This window comes from Pyrus communis, chromosome 6 (assembly GCF_963583255.1).
Source record: "Pyrus communis chromosome 6, drPyrComm1.1, whole genome shotgun sequence".
NCBI lineage: Eukaryota > Viridiplantae > Streptophyta > Magnoliopsida > Rosales > Rosaceae > Pyrus > Pyrus communis.
Genome location: NC_084808.1, coordinates 26,391,269 through 26,403,421, shown reverse-complemented (window position 1 = coordinate 26,403,421; position 12,153 = coordinate 26,391,269). Strand labels below are relative to the sequence as shown.

Genomic DNA, 12,153 nt, shown 5'->3' with positions numbered 1-12,153 from the left:
ACACTTTTAAATTAAGAAGCCCAAAATTAGAGTTTGAATTGATCATAAATCTTGGTCCTTTTGGTATAGCCTTTTAGAAAGACTGAGGACTGTAACATTTGATGCATGGGGCACCAAAAGGTCCCAACCAAAGAATGTAACTGTAACTACCAGAGTGAGTGGGAGGAGGGTCCAAACTTATTGCTCAAATAAATCAAATGTTTCACTAATAATAAGCATCTTGCTTTCCCATGTACCCAATTAAATTCTCCTTTCTTTTTTAAAAGGCATCTGCAAAGTAAGAACTCAAGCTCCCTTAACCACTTCACAATAATGGTCATTATCTAGTATCAAATGCATGCTGGCTCCACTTTTTGAACCTTCTCATACACATACGTATATATTAAATGTGAAAGAAATTTACATGTAACGTGTTACTTACACCTTTTTTTTTCTCAATCTCTCTCATCACATGTTAATTTTTTATCTCTCTTATCATGAACGGTTAGCAGATAAGATATTGCCCAAAATGACACGAAGAAAGAATGAAGAGGTATGAACAGAAGACCAATCACATGAGCCCTCCAGACAACTTAACCTAACTAGCTCTATATTCCATTAGAAGTTTCAAGACGCATTTGAATCTTATGATCTTTGTGTGTTTTTCCAAGCACTTCTGGTAAACTAACGCAGAGACATACAACAACATCGTTACTCATGTGGGAGGTTCCTCAAGGCTCGGGACAGCTGCAAATGTCGTTACTGTTGAGAGTTGTCCCACATTGATGAGGGACAATTTTTGCTATGTGTTTATATGATTTTGGATTACTCTCCATAAAACCAATTGGCAATATGAAAAGTAACTCAAGATCATAAAAGCACATAACAAATCTTGTCCCTCACCAATGTGGGACAACTCTCAACAGTTACAAGCACACATGTAATGTCGTGAGTGCTCAAATGATATGACAGGCACTATGTAGGTCAGAAGAGTTAAAAAAGTTTGATAGTTTGTCTAGCTATGTTCGGACTGAGACGTCTCAACTGCAAACATAATATCAGGTGTGAATTTAAACACGAAGACCCACTGTAATTTATCTTTTTGCCTCAAACTCAAATTATGTACAATAAGAGTATCAATTATTGCAAACAATATAGAATGATCATTAAAAACCCAACCTAACGTGATGAATGAGATATTACTCACATCACATGACTGGAAAAAAATAGTATTATTCCCACATTTATTTTATCTTTCACACAACCTTATTAATTTTTGTTATTGATCTGCTTCAATTCATTTGATTCAATAGCCGAAAAATTGAGAAGAGTGTGACAAATAAAAATGAATGTGCGGATGACACCATCCATGTATTGCTGAGAAATATGAATGTATTAGATAGTATATGTCGAATGATTCCAATCAAAATTTGATCATCATCTAACCTAATATAAGCCCAGAAAATTTCATATAGATTAAGTTGGCAAGGCATTTACATGTGATACAATCACAACCCATTATCTGAAACTAAAGAGAGAAACTTTTAAAGCCTTCACTGACCTGGATCCTGGCCATCACAGCCTTGGTGCATTCCAGATAGCATCAACTGCTCTCCTCTTCTGATCTTCCTCGTGTCCCAAATTGCCCCACAATATACGGTCACTCCTTTTGTTCCAACACATCATACTTATCCATGAAGGTAGGGCACGGCCACCCATCAGTTCAAATGTTCCTTGACAAAATTAGGGTTTTACCAAACTTAGGGTTTGATAAAAAAAGAAAGGTTGGATTTTGTTTTTATCCTTTTCACAGGGGATTATCACACGCCAAAGAGAGATCAATGTATGTTGCGACCCAATGTCCCATTCCGGAAAAAGCAAGCTATGTTACATGAGCTTTTGGACACCAGCACGGTGTAAGAGCAAGTTCTACCCACAATTTCGTATCAAAATACCATGATAAGTACGTGAAAACAGAGTCAGTAACCTTAAGGACCGCATCCAGATTCGTATACGAAGTTTCAAACATATATTCGTTTTTCACTAGACTAAATTTTTTAGGGTTGACACTTCTTTTTAATGTGAAAGTGATTGTGTGTGTCGAGTACGAAGGCACATTGGATGAAAGCCTGCAACTACGCATTCGAGTTATCACTTTTTCATGCAGGCTGGTTGTCTTTCTCGATTGGGTTTTGGGTGAAGTCCAAGTGTCCATGGATGTAAGCTTTTAGTCACAGAAGTTGGGCTGAGTCATTCTCTCTAGCCTTGGCCCGTGCGACTACGCACTGCCCCAAAACCAAAAAGCACGTCCCCTTGGCGTTGGTCCCTTAATGCCATCACAATGTTCACCACCACCTCTTTCTCCCCATAAAATCAAACCGGCCTCTCTTCATAAAAGAAACATCACCTTTTTTGCCACAATGGTCAAACCAAATGTGTTCGAATTCAAAAAATAAAAAAAGTAAATATGTACGTGAAATTCATGATTTCGAAAATGTAAATTAAACGTAACTTTTTGCATCTTATATGTGCATCTTTTTTGGGTTAGATACTTTTTATATTGTACCGAAGTACCTATTCTTCAAAACGTTTAATCGTTAGATTTTTAGACAAATCTACAATAACTATGATCTAACAGTTAAGATTCAAGAGTACTACATAATTTTTACTCTTGACTGTATAAATTTATAGTAAAAATTTGATCCAAATTTGAGAGTTTTCAAATGATGTGTGTAATGAATTTACGACGTATTTCAAAGTATCGAATGAGTTATTTTAAAAACAAAAATTCAAAATTTAATAATAAATGAAAAATAAATACCTGAGGTTTAGTCATTTTCAAAGTTTTGTTCACATTCGTTTGGTGTTTGAGAAGCAGGCAATGAAAAGCGGTAAACTCCAAAAGACTAGCCAGTTGCAGCTGCAGGAGCAGTCCACTCCTCCCATAACCATCTCATGCCTCCCAGTTTCCAGCTTTTCCAGACTGACAGCGACACGCGTCATCCACCACAACATACACATGGCAGAATGGGTACTTGTCATATCTTTTTTATCCTTATCTCATTACAGTCGGACAATCTCACAGTAAATATCAATACTAGTAAGCCACACAGTAAAAAAATTCCTATAATTACATCTATTTATTCTACATTGCTAATTCCTATAATTATATCAATTTAAACGGTTCAAATTACATGCTCCTTGAGTTACATATAGTTATTGTCTCCAAAGCAGTGCATTAACATAAGAAACGTGTTCATAATACTCATAAAAAATGCTCAAGATAATTACATACTTTTCATAATGTCATAATAATCCTAATACAATTCCACAAAATGATCCTTAAGAATTTGGAAAACATAAGAGATTTTACCATCCATAAGGTATATAACCCATAGAATATCGATTACAAAATATGGGCATTCTACTTAACCAAACACAAGCAAAATAAGGTTTTAGTTATCAAAACAAGAGCACAAACATTCTGCTCGAAATGCATATGACACGTGGAGATCAACTACACTTTCCATGGCCTTCCTCGTTTGGTTGGAATCTTATACCTAAACCTATTTTCATTTCTGATGGCGGTGTAAGGTTGAGGGTGCTATGTTTTTCAACTTCTTAAGGATCATTTTGTGGAATTGTATTGGGATGATTATGATATTATGAAAAGTATGTAATTATCTTGAGCATTTTTTTATGAGTATTATGAACATGTCTCTCATATTAATGCATTGCTTTGGAGACAATAACACCATGAGCATTTGTCAAATTATTAATTTGTTAGAGAAAATAAAAATGGTACTACATGCTTCAAGAAAAAGACTAACTTAGCTACTTATGAAGACAATAAGACCATATGTTATTTTTCATGCATAGAAGGAATGAGAGGGAAAAATAAAATTGAGGATAGGAATTAGCGAGAAAAAATAGAGGGAAAGTTTTGTGTTTTTATTTATTTTCAGTTTTTTAATCATTTTTAATAGTGAAATGACTTAATTTGACACACCCCGACCGAGATCAGGGCGTGCTGGCCGTCACTCGAAGGTGACGTAGCCATGTGCGCGTGCGGAAGCGATTAAGATAGTAATATAAAAGTACGAATAATTAAAAACCTACTAGCATACAAAGTACTAGTGTATGTGAAACACAATTCAGAGCAAGTCTACAACAGTCCAAAAGGAAAAGATACGACATAATTACACCCGAAAGTGACCCTACAATGGTGAGTGTCTGTCAGAAATGCCGGGACGCCCTCTGGGATAAACCACCGAACTTGCTAGACCACTAGAACCTGGAGGGGCGCAAAACAAAAGCGTGAGTGGGCAAAAACAAAGTTCTTTGAAAACTCTTTAGCAAAATACATTCTAACCCCTCGCCGTAAAGCCTGTATACTTCCCAGAAAATGAACATATATACGTATGTATAGGTATGCCAATCATGCTCCACAATATGCCATTCATGCTCACAATATGACATTCATGCTCCACAATATGCCATTCAGAATCTCATAATCAAATATAAATGCTCAAGCATAATCACATCAATAACATATAATCTGGCAGCCGGGAGTCACCTAACGTGACCTGTACGGCTGCATATAGAGCTCCACGCTCAACTCAATATCTGAATCTGCACACGAGTCGGAACCACCTAACGTGGTCTGTACGACAGGCTGGGTGTAATATATATATGTATGCTCTAGTGCTACGATCACGTGAAGCTGGGCGATAAATCACGGGTCACCTACAAGTCGGAACCACCTAATGTGGTCTGTACGACAGGCTTGCACCTAACTTGGATCCAAGGTGAGCATGCGGTGCTGGTGAACATACACGTGAAGGCTGTGCCCTGGCCTCGGGCGGGAGCACTAACACCGGGGGTGCAGATTATGAGCTCTCTAAACATCTCAAACTACCATTGCATAACAACATGAATACCGCTTACCTGGCACTTACCTGTGCGTCCACAGCACCAAATACACATATATATATGTATGCCACTACTAATACATGCAATGATGCGTAAATAACATTCATATGATGCATGGCATAAAACAAATAACCTTTTCTATTTAATTTCTGGGAATTAATATGTATATAGGTATATACGGAAAACAAAAGCCCACTCACTGGTAATTAGAAGGGTCGTAGCCCCCTTGCCTCGAGTGTGTACGTTCGTCCTCGGAAAACGAATCACCTATACGCGACAAAGTTACGAAAACGTTAATTTAAAAGCACCTACGCAACTTCTCGTAATAACTTCTCATACATTGCTCAAATTGGACAAATGAATATACCAACGTGATCTACACAACCTCAGGATCACACCCATATTTTTAGAAAAAATTTTGGACCACGCACGCGCCCCCACGCGCCGGCCAAGGCACGGCCCTACGCGCCCCACGCGCGGCCACGTGCACTGCACACTGACGGTGTCAACAGACGCCGTCAGGAATATTCCGTCAACTAACGGAATATTCCGTTAAATCTAACCAGATTCCGTCACTGCCGTTAGGAATATTCCGTTAGACTTAACGGAATATTCCCCTTTCTTCTCCGGCGAGCCTCCGGCGTCGGCGACTGCGCCGGAAAACTGGGAAATTTTCCAACTTAGTTTTCTCCTTCGTTTTTCAACCATTTTTCACGATCTTTATACCAAAATGAAGCTTAGGACTAGTAGAATCACGTTGGACTACTTTTACAAGCTAAAACTCACTAGATCATACCTGCAACAACGGTCAAAGTTCGGCCAACTTTACATCCAACGATCGTGACGTCCAAATTCACCCAACGAACCACTCCGAGGCTCCTTGGGACCTCACAAACACATCTACAAGCTTAGAAATTCCAAAAACACACTAGTTTAGGTTTGCATGAACAGTGCAATATTCGGCCATTGTTGAAACGACGTGAAAACGTTCGAATTCTTACCTGGAATTGGTATGGTTGTGCTCCTCACAACCTCACGAGTTCAATGGTGTAATTGGTTCCTTGATTGGTGAAGGTTTGAGTGTGTTTGTGTGTATAACCGTATGTAGAATGAAGAAGAAGAAGAAGATGATGAACTCGGGGAGGAAGAGAGAGAGAGAGAGAGAAAGATAGAGAAAGACAGAGTGGGGGAATGAGGGAGGGAATCCCGGGAAGAAAAAGAAAATGTATGAGTGTGTGTGGTCCCACAACCCACACAACACAACACTAAGCGTAAACGAATAGATTAGGGGTAAAATTGTAATTTCAAATGTACGTTTCGTTAGTTTCGGGACGGGATGTTACATAATTACCCTTACATGTTGTGCACATGGTCTCACTTAATAGAAATATAGATGGAATATATGAAAAATCAACAGTAGGGAACAAATTAGCTAAAAAAATTAGTTTGAATCCTTAATTTTCCAATATAAAAAATCAAGGGAGAAATAAAAAACTTGGTGAAAATTCAAAGGGTAAATCTACTGTTTACTCATTTAATTAAACAATCTAATTAGAAAACTTTGATGCATGATTGAAGGAATTTGAATGTGTGACGCCATTGTCCAATCATGCTGTAATATGTGACCTTTCGAATTGGGCTTTCGGAGTGGTTGCACACAAAATCATTAAATGTGTCACACAAAATGTCCACTGTGAAACGGACAAAGAGGCACCAATTGCAGAGAAATAGAGAGGCATGCTTGGCCATGTCAGAAAGTGCCCCATCAAATTGTTCACCAATTCATATATGAAATGGGCCACATCCCCACATGCCGCCAACAAATATGTTACATGTGTTCTAAATTATAATTCGTAATAGGGCCACATCCCTTAGCATTTGCCAATAACATCTGTATTTATATATCTTTTGTTGTCTCCATCACTTGTAGTTGTTGAGATTCGAGTTTAAAGTAGATATGCATTGTAGTGAGTTCAATATTAGATTGTTGATATTTTTTTGTAGTTACGTAATTTTGTTGTACGTGATCAGAATTTTAAAGTAGTGTAACTTTGTTGCATGCGAATCAGTTGTAAAAATAAATTTGTGAATAAAACATAACAAACCAAAAGATATGGCGCCCCTTGTATCTATCCAAAAGATGAGAGGGCAGAGGCCTTTGGACAATCTCCGCTCTGAACTCTGAGCAAACAGGCTTCAACAAATTATTATTAATTTGGACTATTGATTGGTTGATTGTTTACAGATTTCACAAAATAACATTCAAAAAGTACAATTGGATACAAACACAAGTCAAAATTCAAACACACAGATTGTAGTGGACACACAATTAAACGAATCGATTACCTTAATTAAGTTTAACCCCATTTGTATGGAGGGAAAGGAACAACGGAGCTAATCCTCCGCTTTGTCCCTGTAATTAAATGCAAAAAGGTGTACTAAAACGGAATTTCATAATTTCTCAAAAGCTACAAAAGACCTCGAGGCATATGGTCGTGGAAAATCTTGTTGACTCACAGTCACAGTGAATCTGCTTCGACCTCACCAAAACCTGAGAATTGCTCTCTCTCCTCTCTCTCTCCTCTCTCTCCTCTCTCTCTCTCTCTCTCTCTCTCTCTCCCCTTCCACGCTCGCTCCGGCCTTCATTGTTGGTTTCATCTGGTATGCAAAAACCATCTTTTTCAGCTGTCTTTTTCCATTTTATATTCTGTTTGGTTCCCGAGAAAATGTTGGAAAACGGGCAGAAATTTTGTTGGGAATCTTTGAACAGCCATTTTGTTTACCATATATAGTTTTGTAGCATCGAAAACCCACATACGTGAAATGGGTTTTAAGTTGTTTCTTGAAATGGATGTTCTGTATTATTTTCTCTGCTTCCTAAAAAAAATAGAAAAAAAATATGATCTTTTCACTGCTTCTTCTTCCTCCAAGTTTTTTCACAGAAAAAATTGAGCTTGGAACACATTTCATTTTCTTTCTGTGATTTCAAATGTGAAAGTCGGTGGAATATGTGATTCTGTAATCTGGGTATATTTTGGTTTGAGTTTTGAGGCTCTGTTTGGTTGCTGAGAAAATCGATGGAGGGAAACTCTGGAGCTAAGCTATACATTTTCCTGTGCTCACTGTTTTTGAAGCATTAAACTTTCTTTTTGTATCACATTAAAATAAAAAACTTTCCCTTTTTCTACTTTGTTCATCCGATTGCTCTGCAGCCAAAAGAGCATGATTTTTCTTTTCTAGTTTTGGGACTGCTTAGCAATGGTTTCATCTTTTTGCTTGATGGGTTTGTTTAATTCCATGCAGAATTTTGTTTGTGGGTTTTTGGGGATTTCTAGATATGTTTGATTAATTGATGCTATTGCTTTGATTGTTATTGATATTATTTGCTTGCATTTCCCATTCCCTGTGATTTATTTGGAAATATAAATTTACCCTTTGCTTCTGTGAATTTTGGTAGGAATCAATTAACATTACTGCAGATACTGCTTGAATTAGATTCTGCTTCTACTTATGGAGTCTTGGAGTTTTGGTTCAGAAGGGAAAGGGTTTTTGTTTCCGGAAGAAATGGATATGCCAACTGATGCATTTTCAAGGAGTACTAGGAAAGCATTGCTAGAATTGGATAACAAAACTTGCTTTAATTTTGGTAAGGAATCAGTTGATAGCATGGGGTTCATGGATTTGGGATTCCCTGATATTAACCAAGGAGTGGAAATCTTGAATGGTGTGATCGGTAATGATTCTAGTTATAATTCTGTAGCTTCACCTTGTTGTTTGATTAGTTCAAGTTCATCTTTTGGTGATGGGGAATCTGGGTCGAAGTTTTCGAGCCCTGTGACTGAATCTAATAGCATGGATTCATCAATGATTGCTTTGAAGCTAGGGGGGTTTGCTGATAGCAGAGGTGGGCAGAACAGTCAGCATTCGATTTCTAGAGAGAGGTCGAAAAGAGCTGGCAATGGCATGAGGAGTTCATACTATCATGCTCCAACCTGCCAAGTCCATGGTTGTAACATGGATCTTACCTTTTCAAAGGATTACCACAAGAGGCATAGGGTTTGTGATCCTCACTCCAAGACTGCCATAGTGATTGTTAATGGAATTGAACAGCGGTTTTGCCAGCAGTGCAGCAGGTTTGGTTCTGTTTTTGTTTTTGTTTTTTATGAAATTTGCTTTTGCATTCACTTTTACTTTGCTTGTTCTTATGTGTTTATAGTAACTTATCATGGCATATATCATAGGAAGATTAGTATTAGTTCGTTTCATAATTTTGTATCCGAATAAACCAACGAGTCCCAATTGTTTATTTTCGAGGTTATGTAATGAATTTATTTGTTGACTATGCTTTATGAGGAGTAAAAAATGACAAGAAGTATATATGAAATGTGAAAAAGAGTAGAGGAAAATTATGTTGCAGATTCACCATTCCACCACAGTATTGCTCTTAGGATTTGGCACATAGTAGGATCTCATGTGCATGGTGAGGGATCGATTCCCAGACACGCCATCTGATAGTTGAAAATCGAAGAGATACAAATTTCCTCTTCTTTTCGATTCAACTTCAGCTTCAACCTCGATCTTGAGATTCCATGCTTTTTCTTTTTCTTTTTCTAATGCCTTAGTCATTCATACTCAAATACATCCTAAGACATTGATTGGACAGTAATATGATCTTCTCCCAGTCCAAATAGGAATCTCTCTAACCTCTACTCATCTAAGATTCCGAGTGATATGAACTAAATGAGGTTTTGGGCTGTAGAAAGTTGCAAGTTTATCTACTTCTTCAACTTTGACATGGTTTTTATATACTTGTGAGTCATGTGACATTGAATACCAAAGTGCTTAATTGTTACAAGAGATTTGAAGTATGAACAATGTCATTTTTCTGTGATTAGGTTTCATCTTCTTGCTGAATTTGATGCTGTGAAGCGCAGTTGTCGTAGACGCCTAGCTGGCCACAACCTTCGCCGAAGGAAGCCTCAACTAGATACCCTCGATTGTAAACCGCATAAGTTGATTCGGTCATGCGAAGGTATGAACACCCCCATATATTCAATCTGCTTGTGAAACGCCTCACACTAACCCACCTGAATTTACATTTTCTTTTAAAATATACTCTGTTGTACTATAAATCAGCCACAATGCTTCCGAAGCTAGAACTTTGACAAATTTTTTACCGATACGATACAATTTTCGGTAAGAAGGAAAAAGAACTGGAAAATGATCCGTATTACTTTTGTTAGAAGGGGACTAAAGAGCTTTAGAATTTTCCTAAGATTGCAAGATTCTAGAACCATGTTTAATGCATATATTTTGATAAAAATTGTGATGGAACAACCTTCATGTCTGAGCATGTCTGTGGCTAGAATTTAGAGATAAGAGAAGATAACTTTTGTGTTATTCTTTTCTCCCACTATGTTTCCATCTTTCGACCAGGCCATGTCTTTACCTATAATATGCTATTTTAAAAAACCAACTTTTGAGCTATCAAGGCTAAAGGGGTGTGGCCACATCAGCCATCCACAGAGGTTCTCTCAGTTCTTTCTGTCCCCAGATTTTTGTAAAGTTTATTTTGGAAGAGAAGCAATACAAACCCACTTAGAATCCACTAAGCACGCACTAATTGGCATTAAGGATTAAGGTGTGTGCAAACAGTATCATTCTTAAAACATTCGGTAAGAACAAACAAAAGGCACTTGTTATTCAGGTGAATATATGTTTTCTGTCTAAGAATCCACATTCATGGTAAAGGAATCATTTATAAAATTATCTATTGTAAAGGGAATTGTTATTGGCACTCCAAAAATCTCATTCTACACTGCAAATTTTCTATATTAGGAAAGAAAAATACACTTGTGAGGAGTGTAGAATGAGATTTTTGGAGTGCCAATAACACTTCCCATCGTAAAACACTCAAAGTAATATGTGATCTGTAGATCTAATTCCATGATAGGATTACTTCATGAACTATGTTTTTTACATTTAGCTTTTATGTCGTATTTGCAGGAAACGGGTATATGGGAACTTCCTTTTCAAAGGGAACACCCTTTGTTTTTTCGGATATACTTCCAGGTGGCTGCATTCAGTATCCAGAATATGAAGAAGCTAACCTATATGGACGTGTCAAATCTGAAGACAGGTCAACCTACGGCCAGTCTGTAACACCTATACCAAACAGGCAGTTTATTCCAAAATCATTCTGCCATCTGCCTGGCCTTGGAGAACAGCATGCTCTGGGAATTCCCTCGTCAGGAAATGAATACTCTGTCTTTGATACAGCATCAACGGCTGAGAAAGCATTTGAGACTGCATACTCGAGCTGTGCTCATTCTCTTCTGTCAGCTCAATCGCATAACTTATCAAGCAATTCAGCTGGAGTTCAAGTGCCTAGCCCCCTGATAAATCAAAGTGCCCATCGCAGTTTTGGTCAACTTAATGAAAAGACTTCGAGGGTAAACTCCATGGAAAATTGTGGACGAAACAGGTCCTACCCGTTTAGTATGAAATCTATGGGAGCCGACCATATGGAATCAATCAAAATTTCTGATTCTAGGTATGCTGCTGACTTCCAACTTCACACAGACAGGGCTTTGCATCTGTCAGATTGCTTAAGTGACAAGTATTGTGTTTCTCCTGAACGAACTTTTGATTTGCGGCAATTGTCATCACACCTTCAAAGAGTAGAGCATGAGAGAGACTTTTTTCAAGTAAAGCAGGAAAATGGAGAATTCTACTGTTTCCCGACGGGCGTGCAAGCAACAATGTGATTATGTGAGTGTTTCCACTAATTAAAATCTATCCTTGTTTCTTTTATCACACCCTGTGAAAGTGGGAGTGCATTCCCAGCTTGAAAAGGTCATCGGAAAGCGAGTAGCAGCTTAATGGAGATAACTGTTGCATATATTAGGGATGAAATAAAAACCATGAAATTGCTGGCTATATCTCCGCGTTTATATTACTTTATGCACAGGATATTCGAGCGGATTTGATTAAAAACGGTGTTCGCGATTGTGCAGGTTGCTGAAGGCTGGAGGCAGTTTGGATCTTCAGCAGAATTCCAACATTTCCATACAGAGGCTGGTAGAAACTTTAGATACCATTGGCAGTAACACTCTATTCCGAAAGGAAAATATAGCTATCTAGTTTTTATGTGGTAAAAGCTTTGTAAGCCGGATTTTTTGTAAATTGCTGTAGACACCTTTGTGTTACGTTAGTTATCTGCAAACTTTATGGTAATCAAAT

General features: G+C 37.8%; 1 protein-coding gene across 1 annotated transcript; it reads left to right on the top strand.

Moving 5' to 3' along the window:
• Positions 1–7,441: 7,441 nt before the first annotated feature.
• Positions 7,442–12,153, top strand: LOC137738257 (squamosa promoter-binding-like protein 6). Its single transcript, XM_068477886.1, has 5 exons — positions 7,442–7,572; positions 8,369–9,044; positions 9,807–9,943; positions 10,918–11,682; positions 11,928–12,153. Exons 2-4 carry the CDS (start codon positions 8,422–8,424, stop codon positions 11,676–11,678), a joined length of 1,521 nt encoding a protein of 506 aa, XP_068333987.1. The 5' UTR covers positions 7,442–7,572; positions 8,369–8,421; the 3' UTR covers positions 11,679–11,682; positions 11,928–12,153.